Source organism: Canis lupus, chromosome X, assembly GCF_003254725.2.
Source record: "Canis lupus dingo isolate Sandy chromosome X, ASM325472v2, whole genome shotgun sequence".
Lineage (NCBI taxonomy): Eukaryota > Metazoa > Chordata > Mammalia > Carnivora > Canidae > Canis > Canis lupus.
Window position 1 is genome coordinate 55,613,711 of NC_064281.1, and position 19,701 is coordinate 55,633,411.

Sequence of the window (19,701 nt, forward strand, 5' to 3'; positions counted from 1 at the left end):
GTTAAATACCTAAAAGTAGAATTATTGGGTTATATAGTAATTGTTTCAGTTTTTAAAAAATATTTTATTTATTAAAGAAAGCCTGAGTAGGGAGGCAGAGAGGGAGAGAAGCAGACTCCCTGCTAAGCAGGGAGCCTGACATGGGGCTCGATCTCAGGACTCTGAGATTGTGACCTGAACCAAAGGCAGATGTTTAACTGACTGAACCACCAAGGGGCCCCTGTTTCATCTTTGAAGGAACTACCAGACTGTTTTCCACCATGACTGCATTATTTTTACATTCTTATTAGCATTGTATAAGGTTCCAGTTTTTCCACATCCTTGTTAACACTTGTTATTTTTCTTTTTTTATTATTACTATTATGGCTCTCCTGTCAGATATGAAATGGTCTTTCACTGCAGTTTTAATTTGCATTTCCCTAAAGGCTAAGGGTGTTTAGCATCTTTTCATGTGCTTATATATCATCCAGACATCATCTTTGATCAAGTGTCTGTTTATCTCTTTAGCCCACTTTTATTTTTAGTTGGTTGCTTATTTTCTTTTTACTGAGTTTTGAGAGTTCTCTATGTATTCTAGGTCTGACTACGTATTCTAGGTCTGACTCTTTATCAGGTATGTGATTTATGAAGATTTTCTCCCAGCCTGTGGCTTGTCTTTTAATTGTTTTAACAGTGTTTTTTTCGAAGAACAGAAATCCAAATTGTCAGTTTTCTCTGTTACTTGGGGTTTTGATATGTCTAAGAAATTATCTAACTCAAGGATGCGAAGGTTTTCTTTTATGCTTTCTTCTAAAAGGTTTGTTGTTCTAGATCTTATGTTTAGATCATTTTGAGTTAATTTTTGTGTAGAGTGCAAGGTATAGATTAAGGTTCTTTTTCTTGCATATGAATGTCCAATTATTCCAGCACCATTTTTTAGAAAATTGAATGACCTTTTAAAATAAGAATTTAAAACAAAAATGTGATCATCTGACTTTCTTTCACAAAGACTTCTTTGGATCCTCACTTCTCTTAGAAGCTCCTCACATGATTTACAAGGTGCTACATGATTTGGGTCTTTTTTTTTTTTTGATTTGGGTCTTACATATAACTCTAACCACCTCTCATCTGTCCCTGCCCATCTTGTACTCTAAGCTCCAAACATAATAAAGTTCATTCAGTTCCCAAATTTCTTTCTGTTGCCTCCTGGGATTTTACAATGGCTTTTCCCTCTGCCTAGAATATTTTCTTGCCACTCTTCTACCATCCTATCTTCATCTATAATTTATATTTCATTGGAAGCTTACCCTGATTCCTGCCCTCACTCCCACCATTCATTCATATTGGATTATCATTTTTCTCTTCTTTATGTACATGTAACACTTTTTTAAAAGATTTTATTTATTTACTCATGAGAGACACAAACACACACACACACACACACACACACACACGCACATGCAGAGTAGAGACACAGGCAGAGGGAGAAGCAAGCTCCATGCAGGGAGCCCGACGTGGGACTTGATCCCGGGTCTCTAGGATCATGCCCTGAGCTGAAAGCAGAGGCTTAACCACTGAGCCACCCAGGCATCCCTTTTCTTTATGTATATGTAACACATTTTACTTTGCTGTCAATGCACTGATCGTGTAGATTAAATTTGGTTGGTTATTTGTCTCTTCCTCACAAATGTGAGGTCCATGAGAAAGTAGTGCCTGGCATGTGTGTTAGGTGTTCAATAAATATTTGTTAAAATCATTGAATGATTGTAAATGAGGTCAAACTGAATGAGTGAAGAAGCATCGTTGTGTTCTTTTGAGTTGGAGTAGAAAATGAGTGGATGTCTAAGAATTTCAGAAAGTAAAGATTTTGTCAAATAACCTTTGAGATTGAATCTTGAATAGAGAATTGGCCATTTTTTAGCTAACTGTGTATACTCTTAACTGGTCTGTGTGGACAAGCACATTCCTCTTAATTCCCTGATTGGGGCACCTGGGTGGCTCAGTGGTTGAGAATCTGCCTTTGGCTCAGGTCATGATCCCAGGGTCCTGGGATTGAGTACTGTGTCAGGCTCCCTGCAGAGAGCTTGCTTCCTCCTCTGCCTGTGTATTTCTCTGTGTCTCTCGTGAATAAATAAAATCTTTTTTTTAAAAAATTGCCTGATTATTTTGAGGGGTCAGTAAAATACTATTCAGGGTCCCAGGAGAGGACTTCTCCCCAGGAGAGAACAGACATTTTTGACCAAACCAGTGGCAGAGGTAGAAATGGACCTGGGGTTAAAGCTGCTACTTTGCAAAACATGCTTATTATTTAATTATAGAATATATTGGCTATTCTAAAAAAGCCTTTTGAGCAATTGGGCAGTCAAATGCATCATCATCCTCTTTGAGCATCATGAGGGTGGGGCAACACTGTCTCTGAGAACTCTCAATATATCCCAAGTGATATGGGGCTAAAGGGTACTGCTCTTCCACATATTCTTCCTTACATTGGCTGAGATCTTGATTTCTATTTAATATCATAAGTACCACAGGGGGAGGAAGAGTAAGCTGAATACTGGGCAGCTTTATGCAACTATTCTTTGTGGATAATTTAAGAAAGCATAAAATCTACATGATTGTAATTATTCCTACCATCTAAGAATTGGCTACACATAGAGCAAATGTTTCCCACAGCCCTTAGAATTTTTCTCTATACCTCAGGTTCGCACTGCTCCTTGGAATACCACAAGGGCTTTCATTGCTGCCATGAAGGGCAAGTGTCTCTTGGAGGTGACTGGGGTGGCAGATCCCACAGGGTGTGGTGAAGGATTCTCCTATGTCAAGATTCCAAACAAACCAACACAGCAGAAGGTGAGACTATCTGATATCCTAGAAGCTAAAAATCAAGGGAAGAAGAAAGGGAGATTAGGAGTGGAGGCGAATGGGCTGGAGGATCTGGAAAACACTTAGGTTGACAGAATGGTTTAGGTGCCTACTATAAGGAGTTCAGCTTATTAGAGTTCTTGCCTGTTTTGTTTCATGTTTGAGGTAGGATGATAAGGAGCCTCAGCCAGTGAAGAAGACAGTGACAGGAACAGATGCAGATCTCCGTCGCCTCTCACTGAAAAATGCCAAGCAGCTCCTACGTAAATTTGGTGTGCCTGAGGAAGAGGTGAGTGTGGAAGAGGACGACTTGAGTCTCCTAGGGGCTGTGTATATAGAGAGAAAACCAAGGAGGCAGATGCAAGGAACTATCTGAATAATTTTGTGGTATCGGTTGTAGTATACTGGATCTTGGGCACTTTTTCAGGAGTTAGCTTTCTCCAAGCTTTCTGTTTAACCTGCGTTGGGTAATATATATATATTTTTTGGTCTGGCTCTCTAAGTGCATGCCTTGGTTTATTTATTTATTGAAATCTCTGATGATTTAGGTATATATATTTGTGTCTGTCTCTCTCATAGATTAAAAAGCTGTCCCGCTGGGAAGTGATTGATGTGGTACGCACAATGTCAACAGAGCAAGCCCGCTCTGGAGAGGGGCCCATGAGTAAATTTGCCCGTGGATCAAGGTTTTCTGTGGCTGAGCATCAAGAGCGTTACAAAGAGGAATGTCAGCGCATCTTTGATCTACAGAACAAGTGTGTTGTTTTAGTGCTGCAGCAAATCCAAGCTGGAAAGGGGAGGGGTCCCAGACACTATATTATAATAAAGAGGAGGTGGTTAGGTATCTGAGATTTCAGGGTGGTGTCTGTTCATAATACTGCAAGAATACCTATTCCTTTCAGAGCATCTTGGCAAAGGTTATGCATTGGCAAGAGATACTCTAGGTTCCATGGCAACTTTTGTGAGTGGTGATAGGGGACAGTGAATGTTTTTTCTGAAGGCTTACTTGTGAGAGGCTGGTAATGCTCTGTTAAAAATAATCGATGTGCTGATGTATTTCTCAGGCTTTCTCTAAAATTCTTTTTCTCTAGGAATTTTGTTTTTTTTTAAACATTTTATTTATTTATTCATTAGAGATACACAGAGAGAGAGAGGCAGAGACACAGGCAGAGGGAGAAGCAAGCTCCATGCAAGGAGCCCAATGCGGGACCCGATCCCGGGTCTCCAGGATCACACCCTGGGCTGCAGGCGCCGCTAACCTGCTGAGCCACCTGGGCTGCCCTCTCTAGGAATTTTGAAAGAGTTGCTGTGCTATTTCATGTTTCAAACTTGCCTTGTTGAGAGATGTCTAGGAAAACTTTGTAAAGCTTTTCCGTTAAGGCCCTCATGTCTTAGTGGATTTGGGGTATTCCTTTTTAAGGGTGATTTCCCAATTTCCTGCTGTTGCCTAAAGCCGTATTTCTTCAGCTCTTTACATTCTTTCATGTTTCCCCTCATCTTAATTTTTAACATTGTTTTTTCTCTTTTTAGGGTTTTGTCATCAACTGAAATATTGTCAACTGACACAGACAGCAGCTCAGCCGAAGACAGTGACTTTGAAGAAATGGGAAAGAACATTGAGAACATGTTGCAGAATAAGAAAACCAGCTCTCAGCTGTCACGTGAACGAGAGGAGCAGGAGCGGAAGGAACTGCAGCGGATGCTACTGGGTGAGGGTAGTGACTTCACAGGCAAGAAAGAAAAGGATCAAAAAAGTATAAATAATTGCAGACTAATAACTGAACCAGAGCTGGAGAAGGAAGAAGTAGGGGATGAGTGGAGAAAAGCCTGTAGATGAGGTAGAGAGGTTACTGCAAACCAAACTGTAGGTTTGTCAGGAGGCACAGATTGAAGAGATGCTGGCAATCCACTGTTGCCTTTGTCCATATCAGGCTTGTCCAAGCCAGGGCTATCAGTGCTGTATATCAAGTGAGCTTTCTGATCATTTATCCTAGAGGGTAAGAGTTATTAAAAACAGATGTTGTGGGTGAATTTGGAGGCTCTTGAACCCTCTGAAATCATATGTAAAATTCTGTGCAAATGTGCCTTTTCTGAGAAGATCCCCGACTTTCAGAAGATTTTCAGAGGAGTCCTAGATCCTAAAAGGAGTTAAAAATCACCAATGAAAAATTGTGGAAGTTGAGAGTGGGGATTGATAAGGGCCTGAACTGGTTTGGGATATGGATATTGGAAATGAAAAGAGGTGAAAAATCAAGGTGGCCTTAAGATTTCACTCTGGGCTTGCCAGAAAGATGGTGGTACCATTGATTAAAGTAGTAAATTTCAGAGGAAGAAGCAGATGTGAGAAGGGAAGATGTAATGTGTGGAGTTAGAGGTCCCCATGATACTTCCAGTGTAGATGTCAGGCAGACAAATGAAAATCTGGATATAGATACTATGAGAGAGAGGATAGAGGCTGAAGATGGAGGCTTAAAACTGTTCTCACTCCTAGTAGTCTTTTCCTTTGTTTCCTCCTCTCTATAAAAGCTTTGTAAAATTTTGTGTTCTGACTACTTTGTAAAGATGTGATAAAGTCTTTTCATCAGTACAGTCCTACCAGCAGGATCTACATCACACAGGAGCTCATTAGAAATGCAGCTTCTCAGGCCATACCCCAAACTCTGCTGAATTGGAATCTAGTCTAATGAGAATCCTCAGGTGGATCCTATTCATTCATGTTCAAGTTTGAGAGGCATAATCTAGGCCTTAAGACTTGGGACTTGTTGGCACCATTTTTCCCTTTGGTGCTTTTCTTTAAAATGATCAACTACTTGCTACTTGGACTTTCTCCTTTTGCTACTCAGAGGAATCAGAATACAGCTGCTATTTTTCTGTCCGCTATGTTATAACAAACATAGTTCTTTGAGTTCCTTTCAGAACTTCATGCACTTTGGAAAATGGGAACAGTGGCAGTGGTAAAATGAAGTCAGGAAAGGACAAATTGGTATATTTTGGGCCTGGTTGTGACATTGATACTTTCTGTAGAATGGTACTTCTGTAGCATGTTGAGCTTCGAGGTCTCCACTCAAACCCAGGAAAATGACCATTTGAGTGGTAGGGGGAATGTGTGGAAATCTCTTTCTGCCTTGCAGCAGCAGGTTCTGCAGCATCAGGAAACAATCACAGAGATGATGATACAGCTTCTGTGACCAGCCTTAACTCTTCTGCCACTGGCCGTTGTCTCAAAATTTATCGCACATTTCGAGATGAAGAAGGGAAAGAGTATGTTCGCTGTGAGACAGTCCGAAAGCCTGCTGTCATTGATGCCTATGTGCGCATACGGACCACAAAAGATGAGGAATTCATGTGAGTGTGACTCAACACTTTCCATTATGATAGGGAGGATGATAAAAGTGATGGGGAAAGAGGATGAGGTAGGTGCTTGAGTTTTAGTGACCGGATTCTGTACAGTTGGAAGTTGGAGGTCTGTGTTGGTTGCGTGCCTTTATTTAGGTCTTTGGGTTCTTACAGGGCCAAATCACAGGGAGAATTTCAAATTTGCTACAAAATAAAGGCCTGTTTTCAGTTCAACCTGGGTCCTTTGCATTGTGGTTGGTTGGCAAAAAGCTTAGGGATGACTCAGAATGTCTTATTCTGAGAGAGATGCCTCTCTACATGTGGAAGGCTGATGAGTGGGAGAGTTGGGAATGCCAAGTAGTCCCTTTTATTTCTAGCTGGATGGATTACTTTAGTTCTGAGATGTTTAGCTATCATGACAGTCATCTTGGTTTGGCTTTGCTTACGGTCCCGTGATATTTTCCCCTTTGTTATTCAGTCGAAAGTTTGCCCTTTTTGATGAACAGCATCGAGAAGAGATGCGAAAGGAACGGCGGAGGATTCAAGAGCAACTTAGGCGGCTCAAGCGGAATCAGGAAAAGGAGAAGCTTAAGGGTCCCCCTGAGAAGAAGCCTAAAAAAATGAAGGAGCGTCCTGATCTAAAAGTAAATATAATGTGGTGTGACCATAGCTAACAAGGCAAAGGAAGGAAGCATACCTTTTCCCTTAGCTTTTGGCATCTTCCCTAACCTAGGAATAAGGGCAGTATTGTGGAAAGCTAGTTTGATTTGGTGTGGCTACTCAGGTGTTACCAGTACCAGTGTGACTGGTACCAGCAACCTAATCTGGTGCCATTGGGTGTCATTTTATACTTTATCCGTTGGAAATATTTCCTAGGAGTTGAGGTAGGCTTGGTTGAGATAGATTTTTTTTTAAAGATTTTATTTATTTATTCATGAGAGACACACAGAGAGAGAGAGGCAGAGGGAGAAATAGGCTCCATGCAGGGAGCCTGACGTGGGACTCGATCCCGGGTCTCCAGGATCACGCCCTGGGCTGAAGGTGGCACTAAACCCCTGGGCCACCAGGGCTGCCCGAGATAGATTTTTTTTTAATGTGCACTTTTGTGTATGTGTGTATACATACATACATACATACTTTTAAAATTGTGCATATTAAAAGAGGCAACAAAAAAATTACCAGTACAGGTTGCTTTCCATAACTTAAGTAGGATTCCAGACATTACTATACAAGGTAACTATAATGTACAACATAAAAAGAGGACACTGTGGTATAGTGGAGAGAACCATGATTTTGGAAACAGATCTGCCTTCAGGTTCTGGTTCTGCCATTTAGTAGCTCTATGACCTTAACCTTTACCACTATACCTGTTTTTTTTTTTGAAATGGTAGCTGTTTCATAGTGTTGGAGTGATATAATGCATGGGAGGTACTTTATAAACTATAAAATTCTCAGCAAATGTAAGCTGGTGGTAACATGTACTGAGGTGATTAAATATTTTCAAGTTGCTTTCTTATATATGATATAAATATACAGTTGACCTCATATTACAGCTGAAACTGAGGTCAGTTGCAAAACTGAGACAGAAACTTGGTATTATTGAACCTTTTCCTTGGGACTGAAAATACACCCATGCTTGGCTGCCTGTGCTGCTGAATACAGTCTTCAGCTTCCAACAGACTTTCTCCTGCATATTTAACATTTTCATACTCTACAACTTGACTCGAGAGTGGAAATAGTCTCCCTGTTCTTCCTCACCAGAGGAATTCAGTCTCTGGATTGCATTTTATTTTGAATTGTCATTTCCATACAAGCTCTTTTGTCAAGTGGCTTCTTGTTGAAAGGTGTATAATAGTTATGTTAAAACAAAAGTTCAGCACCTGCCTTGTATGTATTTTGTAAAGCAAACATTAGGCAGCCTGTTTACCTCTGACACGTTGATACTTTTTCTTTTTCAGCTGAAATGTGGAGCTTGTGGTGCCATTGGGCACATGAGGACAAACAAGTTCTGCCCCCTCTACTATCAAACAAATGCTCCACCTTCCAACCCTGTTGCCATGACAGAGGAGCAGGAGGAGGAGTTGGAAAAGACAGTCATTCATAATGATAATGAAGAACTTATCAAGGTTGAAGGGACCAAGATCGTCCTGGGAAAACAGCTAATTGAGAGGTAAGGGATAGCAGGCAGGAAGTGCTATGGAGAGATCTGTTCAAAGTTGATGATATCAAAGGGTGGCAGGGGTAGATATGAGTGGAAGTCAGAACATGGGAACTTTGATGGATTTTCCTCAGTAATTATTGCCAGTAATGACAATTATGGTCTTTTGTCATGAAGCATTCCTTTAGGTTCTACCACTTGCCTTGGGGCTTGCTACCTAACTTTTCTGAGTCTTAGTTTCCTTATTTTAACCAAATAAAACCACCCTTACCAAGGTAGTTATGAAGATAAAATGACAGACTATATAAACATGTAGCACAGTGCCTGGCATGCCGTAGGTGCTCTTCCTATTTTACTTTAAGGCACTCATCCTATATGTAAAGTCCCTAATCTCAGAGAGTTCCAGTAACTGACCATCCTAAAAGATGGTTATCACAATGTCCTTTATGGCCTGCCCTACCCCCAATTCAGGATCCAATCCCAGTTCAAACATTAAATATTTTGAGTGTGTGTGTCTCTCTCTCTTTTTTAAAGATTGTATTTTTTTATTCATGAGACACACAGAAGCATAGGCAGGGGGAGAAATAGGCTCCTTGTGGGGAGCCGGATGGGGGACTCGATCCTGGGACTCTGGGATCATGCCCTGAGCCAAAGGCAGATGCTCAACCACTGAGCCACCCAGGCATCCCATTTTGAATGTCTCTTAATCTAGAACTGTTCTCTCTGCCTATTCTGTTTTTCGTGGCATTGACTTTTTTGAAGAGTCCAGGCCAGTTGTCTCCTAAAATATCCTATATTCTGGATTTGTTTGGTTGTTTTCTCATTGATTATGTTTAGATTAAATGTCTTTGGCAAGTTTACTAAAGAGGTGATGTTATGTACTTACTATACCACATCAAGAAGCACATAATGTCAGGTTTTCTTACTATTTTGATCATCTTGTTTAAGTGGTGATCCCCAGAACCCTCTATAATAAAGGTATGTTTTTACCTTTGTAAAGGTACCTATGCATGTGGGCGAATATCCTGTACCCTAACAATCTTTCAGTAGTTGTAGCATCCATTGATGATTGTTGCCTAACTCAATTGTTACATCAAGGGTTGTAAATAGTGGTTTTTCTAATTATAGCATTCTTTCTATATTAACTGGCATTTTTATAAAGAAAAGCTTTCCTTTCCTTTCTGTTTGAGTATTTCTATAGATTCTGAAATTCTTCCTTTTGTAAACTTAATATAATTTATTAACACTGTTTTCAATTGTGATAACCATATTGTCTCACTTTTGACCTCTTAAAGCCAGATCCTGTGTCCTTTTGAAACAATCCTGTAAATCTTTGAGAACGTCTTTGCTTTCTGACACAAGATGTTTTAGGCTGTCCTTGAAATTTCCTTGTTCAAGACTTAGAATCAGCCATTCTTCAAGGAGCCCTGGTTCCTTTTATCACAGAATGGTATTTAGAACCAAGATCTAGGTGTTAGGTATGCTCATTGCCACTGAGATGTCATTGCTGCTAGGCTTTTAGTGGATAGGCTAGGAAATACACATAAATTATAGATCACATCAAAATCTCCAATTCAAATCGTATCTACAGATTTTTCCTCCTCTTTCCCCATTTATATCTGTATCCTATTCCTGGTTTCCACCATCAATATGTTTATTCATTTGCTCTGTCTGTATATCTGTCATATACAAAGTATTTTGGGAATTGTAATACCAATATCACTAACAACAAATTTATAAAGTAGATTCAAGGTGTTTTCTGTAGTTTATTGTCCTTAAACTATATACCATTGAAGTTGTACAGCCAGGGTATTCAAAATATATTTGAACTCTTTTTTGAGTATAACTTTTTTTGTGTGTGTGTGTATAACTTTTAGTCAATTTGACGTATAGTTATATTCATTTGTCTCTGATTGAGACAAAATTGATGGGTACCATTATGTAATTTTCAGATGTATGTACAGTGTTGTAGATCGGTATTTATATACACTACAAAGTGGTCACCATCATAAGTCTAGTTACCACCATACAAATTGTTTCTGCTTCTATTAAGTGTGGGTTTTTAAAAATTTTTTTTAAAGTTTTTTAAAGATTGTTTATTTATTCATGAGAGAAAGAGACAGAGACACAGGCAGAGAGAGAAGCAGGTTCTCTGTGGGGAGCCTCATGCGGGACTCAATCCCAGGACCTCAATATCAGGACCTGAGATGAAGGCAGATACTCAACCTCTGAGCCACCCAGACACCCTGGGTTTTTTTTTCCATTCTTGATTTAATTTATCAGTATCTATAGTAGTCATGTTTTGAAGCACACTATGAAAGGAAATTGTAGTGTCTTGATCCCATACAATGGAAAGGAAAAAGGTGAATGGGCTTTTAATGATTGAGGGAAACTCAAGCTAGTTTTTTTTTTTTTTTTGCATACCAGTTTTTAATTTCTTCCTTGTTTCCAGTATAAGTTTAGCTTCCTAGCCCTTGAACCCTGAGATAGAATGTTGGAGCTGGAAGAATTCTTAAAATTCCTTTAGCCTAGCTCCCTTATCTTCTAAATAGGAAACTGAGGTGAGGTTGTGTCTTGCCTGGTTCTTTATTAATTTGGAGATCCTATGAGGCCTTGCCTGATCTGAGCCTTAGAATTTGGATATCTAGGGACACCTAGTCCTACATTGGGCTTCCTGCATGAAGCCTGCTTCTCCCTCTGCCTATGTCTCTGCCCCCTCTCATGAATGAATAAATAAAATCTTTAAAAAGAAAAAAATTGGATATCTGGCCTTTGGTTTGGCTTTTCCTCCTCAGGCTCATGCTCAGGTACTTTGGACTTCTTCATTGTAGTTGTTTTTTTTCTGGGGACTAGATTTAGGGACTATATGCTATGAAAGTGTCATTGATTACAGTGCAGATGAGGTTCGAAGAAAATCTCTGGTTCTCAAGTTCCCTAAACAGCAACTTCCTCCCAAGAAGAAACGGCGAGTTGGAACCACTGTTCACTGTGACTACTTAAATGTGAGTATCTCCATTGCTTCTTTCTAACCAGGTGGGGTTCTCATTGATTCCTTCAGCCCTCTAACCCATGGCTCTAGCACAGCCTTAGATTCTTCCTTTGGCCTTGCCCTGAAAATAATGTGTACCGTTCATTACAAGATTTCTAAGCTATAGCTAGAAAGGATTGTTTTTCTTATCTAAAGAAGCACTCTGATTTCCCGTTTCTCCTTAGAGACCTCATAAATCCATCCACCGGCGCCGGACAGACCCAATGGTGACATTGTCCTCCATCTTGGAGTCTATCATCAATGACATGAGAGATCTTCCAAATGTGAGTTCATCACATTCATCTCTACAGTAGGAATGGCAAAGCCCTTTGTTCTATCTGTGATTTCAGATAGAGGGCAGTAGAGTATACTCATAGGTATATGGAATTCCTAATCTTTGGGATGTAGTTTTTTGGTTTGTTTTATTTTTTAAAAAATAGTTTAGTAGAGGAAACAGATCTACCTGCTTCATCTAGAAAGATTCCTTTGAGACTTGATGGCCAGGTAGACAGGTAAGATGTGAGAGTCTTCAGGAACTGTCTCTGCCAGGTGTTCTTTGCTCATGGATAATGCTGTCTCTTATTTGCACAGACCTACCCTTTCCACACTCCAGTCAATGCAAAGGTTGTAAAGGACTACTACAAAATCATCACTCGACCAATGGACTTACAAACACTCCGTGAAAATGTGCGCAAACGCCTTTACCCATCTCGGGAAGAGTTCAGAGAACATTTGGAGCTCATTGTGAAAAATAGTGCAACCTATAATGGTAAGAATCACCTGTTCCTTGACTGCAAAGATCACCTTTCAGATCCTTATTTGTCTCTAACTAGTCCTAAATTCAGACTAGATTGTACTGACTGAAAGGATCTACAGTGTATATGCATTTTGGGATTATGAAAATCAGTGCACATTTTTGTCCTTTAATGTTGCTTCTTGGAATGCCTGGGTGGCTTAATTAGTTAAGCGTCTGCCTTCAGTTCAGTCATGATCCTGGAGTCCCAGGATCGAGCCCCTCATTGGGCTCCCTGCTCAGCAGAGTGTCTGCTTTTCCTACTCCTTTTGCTTCTCCCTCTGCTCACGTGCTTGCTCATGCGTACTCTCTCTCTCAAATAAATAAATAAAATCTTAAAAAATAATAATATTGCTTCTTTTTAGTGCCACTTTTTTAATAATAAATTTATTTTTTATTGGTGTTCAATTTGCCAACATATGGAATAACACCCAGTGCTCATCCCGTCAAGTGCCCCCTCAGTGCCCGCCACCCAGTCACCCCCACCCCCAGCCCTCCTCCCCTTCCACCACCCCTAGTTCGTTTCCCAGAGTTAGGAGTCTTCCATGTTCTGTCTCCCTTTCTGATATTTCCTACCCATTTCTTCTCCCTTCCCCTCTATTCCCTTTCACTATTATTTATATTCCCCAAATGAATGAGACCATATAATGTTTGTCCTTCTCCGATTGACTTATTTCACTCAGCATAATACCCTCCAGTTCCATCCACGTCGAAGCAGATGGTGGGTATTTGTCATTTTTAATGGCTGAATAATATTCCATTGTATACATAAACCACATCTTCTTTATCCATTCCATCTTTCGATGGACACCGAGGCTCCTTCCACAGTTTGGCTATTGTGGTTAGTCCCACTTTTTAATGTATTCTCTGGAGAATTTGAAGTCTTTCTATCGAAATGAAACAGTTGCATGAAGATTAGTGGAAGGAGGAAGTGGGACTGATTAAATTGAAGGAGGAGACAGTATGGATGGAACCTGTGCAGAATGTGTGCCTATGACCATATTTGCTGTGTGTGAATCTTTGATTTGATCTATAGATTTGTTATAGGGGCTCTTACATGTTCACTTTGCTCAAGATCTGCAAAGAGAAGGAATAAGAAATCTGCTTTCTGTTCTTAAAAGGGGGGAAACAGTATAGCTTCTGCATATAAGGGATAAAGGTTTCTGATCTCCAGTTGTATCCTTGAGCACAGATTCATGTATTAGTGTGGGGATTAATAATACAGATAATGAGGGATCCCTGGGTGGCGCAGCGGTTTGGCGCCTGCCTTTGGCCCAGGGCGCGATCCTGGAGATCCGGGATCGAATCCCACGTCAGGCTCCCGGTGCATGGAGCCTGCTTCTCCCTCTGCCTGTGTCTCTGCCTCTCTCTCTCTCTCACTGTGTGCCTATCATGAATAAATAAAAATTTAAAAAAAAGAATACAGATAATGAGTCATGGCCCTGCCACTTACTAAGATACCCTAGACAAATTCTTAGATAAGTTACCTTAGACAGCCTCTCACAGCCTCCTCAGTTTTGTCATCTGTAAACATGAGACAATAGCAGTACCTAGATTCTTTCTTTCACAAGCATGCCTAACCCATTTATCTAGTCTCCTGTCCAGTGCCTGGCACCCATACGTACTAGAGACTCCTACCACATTCAGCATTATATTTCACTAACTCTCCTATGACATTTCTTCACGCCTCTTGCATGGTCTTTGCCCTGTCTGGAATGCCCTTTGTTCCCTTTCAATGGTGAATTTCCATTATTTCCAGACCAACTCATATCATTTCTTCATGAAGACTTATTCATACTGCCCAAAATACCCATTTTTTTTATCTTCTGTCCTCCCCAGTACAATTAAATCAACTTTTATGACTTTTCTTAAAAAGATTTTATTTATTTATTTATTTATTTATTTATTTATTTATTTATTCCTGAGAGACACACAGAGAGAGGCAGAGAGATAGAAGGAGAAACAGGCTCCCTGCAGGGAGCCTGATGTGGGACTCGATCCCTGGCCAGAGATCATGCCCTGAGCTAAAGGCAGACGCTCAACCGTTGAGCCACCCAGGCGTCCCAACTTTTATGACTCTTAACTGTGTTCTATATAATTACTGAATCTGAATTATTGTATCCGAATCTCCAGTCACTTTGTGACCTCCCAGAGAGACTATGTATTATTCATCTTTGTATTCTCAGGGCCTAGCAGAGTGCTCGACACAGAAGGGAAGAACACATTTGTTAGGCCCAACTGTCATTCAAGTTACAAGGATAAATACTTAATGGAAGAGGAATGAGAAGATGTTAAGAGTCGACTTAGAAAGTACAGAGCTGAGGTACCTGTAGGTCATTTAGGTAGAGATTGTTAGTACAAAATAAAAATCTAAGTTACGACCTTTTTACAGCCTGACAATTTTCTTTTTTTTTTAATTTTTATTTATTTATGATAGTCACAGAGAGAGAGAGAGAGGCAGAGACACAGGCAGAGGGAGAAGCAGGCTCCATGCACTGGGAGCCCGACGTGGGACTCGATCCCGGGTCTCCAGGATTGCGCCCTGGGCCAAAGGCAGGCGCCAAACCGCTGCGCCACCCAGGGATCCCCTGACAATTTTCTCTAGCTCAATCCCCTTTCTTCCTCATACCCGTTGCTGATAATAGAAGTAGTAGCAATGCTACCAGTGGCTCCAGGTGCCCTTCTGGCAACTCTATCTGGTTGCCTTATTTAGACTGATGATATTACCATCTATCTAGTTGTACATCCTAGACATGGTGGTCATTGTTGCTTCTACCCTCTCTTCTGCATATTCATAGGTTACTAAGTCCCATGAATTGTACTCTCTACATACAGTTTGCTGGAACACATCCCCTTCCTTTTGGTCTTTGTTGCTACTATCTTGGTTGAAGCCCTTGTCATTTATTTGACCCCTTGCAGCAGCTTCCAGATTTTCCCTTTGCTGCTTGCCATAATTCTTCACACTGTTGATAGGGTAATTTCTTCTAAAACACAGATTTGGAAATTTTTTCAGCATGGAATCTTTAGCGGCTTTGTATCATTGGCGAGATCTTTCTAATGTGGCCCCTCCTGCCTTTCCAAGTTCCATTTCCTGTTTATCCTCTACGCATACTGTGTTGCAGTTGTATTAAACTACTTATGGTTCTTGCGAAATGTGCTGCCGCATATTTCTGTTATTTTGCTTATCTTTGTATCTCTGTATACTTTTTCTTCCCTCTGGAATGTCTTTCCACTGTCTTGTCTACGTGATGGTCTACATGGTGGATCTCTACTCTTCACTAATGACACTACTCAAATGTCAGCCACAGCAAGCCTTTCCCACTTCCCAGTATGCAGATTTAATTGTTGTAAAGCAGCTTACAACATGTTTCATATGCAACCCTCCCATATTTCCTAGAAACCAGTGTATTTCTCTATTTGCACTATACTCAGTTTTTTAAAAAAATTATGGAAATTGTTAGGTATATACAGAAGTAGAATAAACCTCAGCACACCTATTCACCTAATCAACAATTACCCTCCTATGGCCAATTCTTGCTTATTGTTTAGTCTGTATTTCCAGACTATCCAGCTTATCGGTGCATCCATAAATATTTCAGGCACTCAGACTATTTTGGCAGTGATTTATTTTCATGTCATTTTCTTTGACCCAAGAGCTAAGGTAGGAACTGTGTCTTATTTTCCCTTTATTTTCATCATTGAATACATCACAGACTATCCCTAATCATTCATTGAATGAATAAACAAATAAATGCTAGATTAATTAATTAGTTGAGAACAGAGTTGAGGCTTAGGGTCTCGGGAACACTTACATAAACAAATAGAGAAAGATAGTCAAGCAAAGGATACTGAAAGGAAATAGTCAGAATTACTGCACCTAGATGAAAATGTTTTAATTATCTCTATAATGAGCGTAAATCAAAGCAGCCATAAGTGGGGACTGTAGGAAATAGTTCGAGTATTTTCTGAAGCTCTTGTTGGATTTCAAAGAAATTCAGTAGTCTGAGATGAGATGGAGAATCTTTTATTACAAAGGCTTTGGATTAGCCTCATGTTGGAAGGACATTCTAAACCATGAGTTGTATAAACAAAGATTGTGATCATGAATTTTATATGTTAAGTGTGGAAAGATTGTATCATGCATTCATGTCTTCAGCCATTCTTAAATTATCATTCCCTGCCGATAGTATTACTTTCAAGGTATTAAAAGCAGCAGTATCAATAGTAGTACTGTTGCATATATATAAAAATAAGAAAGAGTTAAAATTAGTTTATTTATCAATACTGTGTATCTGTCATGTGTTAGCACTGAAAAATGGAGATAAAACTAATATATCTGTCTAACCTAGCAGCTGGGATGGTGCCTGGCACATCCTAGGCATTTAAGTAAATGTGTTAAAAGTCTAGAGAGGTATTGGCAGCTCTCGTCTCCCATTTTTAAAGGCCTCACTTATTGTTCCTCTATAAATTTAGGTCCGAAGCACTCATTGACCCAGATCTCTCAATCTATGCTGGATCTCTGTGATGAAAAACTCAAAGAGGTAAGATTTTTTTTTTTTTTGAGGTAAGATATTTAAAATGAGAGAAAGCCAGTGGCTATATTGGCTGGTTCATTCAGAATATGGGGGTCATAAATTTGAATCCCATGGTGGGTGTAGAGATTACTTAAATAAATAAATATTTAAAAATAAATAAATAGGGGATCCCTGGGTGGCTCAGCAGTTTAGCGCCTGCCTTTGGCCCAGGGCGCAATCCTGGAGTCCCAGGATCGAGTCCCACATCAGGCTTCCGGCATGGAGCCTGCTTCTCCCTCCTCTGTCTCTGCCTCTCTCTCTCTCTGTCTATGTCTATCATAAATAAATAAATAAATAAATAAATAAATAAATAAATAAATAAATAACTCTTTAAAAAATAATAAGTAAATAAATAAAAATAAATAAATAAAATGAGAAAAAGGCGTGGAACTTGAGGATGGCTAGTAGCAGGATTGAGGAAGGAGGGAATGGTAACAGAAGGAAAAGTAGAGAAATGTAGAAATAGCAGATCTTTAGTATGTTAGAGAAATTATATAATCCAATTCCTTCTTTTGTAGATGGAAAAACTGAGATCCATAGAAAAAAATTACTTGCCCTGGGCAAGTAAATATTATATATTAACTATTAAATAGTTATTAAATAGTGTAGCTAAGAGTGAAATCTAGAACCCACAAAATGTTAAAAAGGGCTGAGAAAAGTGAATTCCCGAGAAGTCAGCTAGAGTTAAGAGACTGTGAGACTGTTTTGGCAGAGAGAAACTTTAATTTTTTAAAGATTTTCTTTTTTTTTCTTAGGGAGTGGGGAGAGGGGCAGAGGGAGAGAAAGAATCTTAAGCAGGCTCCACACCCAGCATGGAGCCTGACACAGGCCTCGCTCTCGCAACCCTGAGATCATGACCTTAGCCAAAATCAAGAGTCATATGCTTAACCAACTGAGCCACCCAGTGCCCCTATATCCATTTTCTTACCAAAAAAATAGCACCTTCCAAGCTTATAAAAAGTGGGAGTATGATGATGATGTGAATATTAAAGTAGACATTTCATAAAAGAGGATAATCAAATGGCTCATAAACATGGAAAGATTAACTTGATCAGTCATTGGGGAAATGCAAATTTAAACCATGTTTAGATGCTACTGTATGCCCACCAGAAAGGCTAAAATCTGAAAAGACTAAAAAATAACTGCTAGTACTAAGTGTTGGTGAAGATGTGGAACAATTACAACATAAACTTATTCCTAGTATAGTCTGAAAAGAACTTTTTGGGTTCAATTCCCATATGTAAAAGTCAGTAACCAACAGTATGTTCAGTGTTTTCAGCAACAGTTTACAGCAAAAACAGCATAATAGGGCAGCCCGGGTGGCTCAGCAGTTTAGCGCCTTCGGCCCAGGGCCTGATCCTGGAGACCTGGGATTGAGTCCCACGTCAGGCTCCCTGCATGGAACCTGCTTCTCCCTCTGCCTGTGCCTGTCTCTCATGAATAAATAAATAAAATCGTTATAAAAACAGCGTAATATTAAAACCTAACTGGGTGAAGATATTTTTGTTGTGGGAGCTAGTTATCAGTTCCCAGGGATGTGTATCTTTGTGACCTACAATAATAGAAGATAGAATACCTAAAGTAGCGGTTGGTACATCCCTTTTGATCCTTTCACTAGAATATCATTTCTCTTATTTGGACTCTCTGCCTGGAACTGAAGTTGAGAATTCAGTTAGGCTTTTTTGGGCAAGGGCAGTAGGTAACTGAACCGTAAATTATCAATAAGTTTCTGCGGTGATTACACATCAGGGAAACCTCGTTTCTTCCTTGCTTTGTTTCATATCAGAAAGAAGATAAATTGGCTCGTTTAGAGAAAGCTATCAACCCCTTGCTGGATGATGATGACCAAGTAGCATTTTCTTTCATTCTGGACAACATTGTCACCCAGAAAATGATGGCAGTTCCAGATGTAAGTAGTCTCTGTGCTAAATGTTGTGGAGAGGGGAGTCCCTGGGTGGCTCAGTGGTTTAGCGCCTGCCTTCAGCCCAGAGTGTGATCATCAAGTCCCGGGATTGAGTCCTGCATCGGGCTCCCTGCATGGAGCCTGCTTCTCCCTCTGCCTGTGTCTGCCCCTCTCTCTCTCTCTCTCTCTGTGTGTCTCTAATGAATAAATAAATAAAATCTTAAAAATAAATAAATAACTATTGTGGAGATAATACAGGGGAAGGGAAAGGACAGTAGAGTATATATGGGTATGTATGTTGGGGAGTCTGAAGGGTAGTGTTTATAAATGCAAACTGGCATATAATTTTAAAAACTGACCTTTTTGCTGTATGAGTGTTTTATCATTAAAATCAGAGGCCATGGGCAGCCCCGGTGGCTCAGCGGTTTAGCGCCACCTTCAGCCCAGGACATGATCCTGGAGACCTGGGATCGAGTCCCACGTCAGGCTCCCTGTGTGGAGCCTGCTTCTCCCTCTGCCTGTGTCTCTGCCTCTCTCTCTCTCTCTCTATGTCTCTCATGAATAAATAAATAAAATCTTTAAAAATAAATAAATAAAATCAGAGGCCAGGAATCTGTAGATATAGAATCTTTTTTTCCTATTGTTGACATTCAGTATATGAAAGCTCCTGAATAGCCCAGGAGAGAAATTAGGATGCCAGCTAATGGGAGGCTTTTGATTGAGAGGTGCTTCTTAACAGATGGCAGTTTATTAATTATCCAGTATTTGTTATCTTTTGTTTGATTTTTTTTTGTCTTTTACAAACTTTATGGCAGGACTACTATGTTGACTGTATCATTTTTTGGTAACGATTCTTCCTTAGGAATTCTGAACTGAGTTTCTTTTTGTGTTGTAGGCATATGTTATATATGTGTTCATGCTATAAAACTTCTGGATAGGACTGGGGAATAAGAAGTTTTAATTGTGAGTATAGAGCAGGGATTCTTCCTTAAAGGAATCCATGAACCCCTTAAATTGTATACAAAATTTTGTGTGTCTTTCTGGGAAAAGGGGTTCATAGCATTTGTT

General features: G+C 39.9%; 1 protein-coding gene across 7 annotated transcripts in view; it reads left to right on the forward strand.

The window, feature by feature from the left end:
- The window catches only part of TAF1 (TATA-box binding protein associated factor 1), a 71,135-nt gene that overhangs the window by 19,181 nt on the left and 32,253 nt on the right, over positions 1–19,701 (forward strand). For 5 of the 7 annotated variants that reach the window (XM_025466159.3, XM_025466163.3, XM_049107099.1 and 2 more), the window contains exons 19-30: positions 2,680–2,829; positions 3,011–3,130; positions 3,421–3,596; positions 4,372–4,550; positions 5,973–6,186; positions 6,656–6,821; positions 8,136–8,347; positions 11,229–11,337; positions 11,549–11,647; positions 11,955–12,132; positions 16,630–16,697; positions 18,517–18,639. In XM_025466159.3, coding sequence (XP_025321944.1) covers positions 2,680–2,829; positions 3,011–3,130; positions 3,421–3,596; positions 4,372–4,550; positions 5,973–6,186; positions 6,656–6,821; positions 8,136–8,347; positions 11,229–11,337; positions 11,549–11,647; positions 11,955–12,132; positions 16,630–16,697; positions 18,517–18,639 — 1,794 coding nt within the window. Of the gene's footprint in view, positions 1–2,679; positions 2,830–3,010; positions 3,131–3,420; positions 3,597–4,371; positions 4,551–5,972; positions 6,187–6,655; positions 6,822–8,135; positions 8,348–11,228; positions 11,338–11,548; positions 11,648–11,954; positions 12,133–16,629; positions 16,698–18,516; positions 18,640–19,528; positions 19,597–19,701 lie in introns of all 7 variants that reach the window. The other 2 variants (XM_049107101.1, XM_049107097.1) reach the window with 2 other exon arrangements.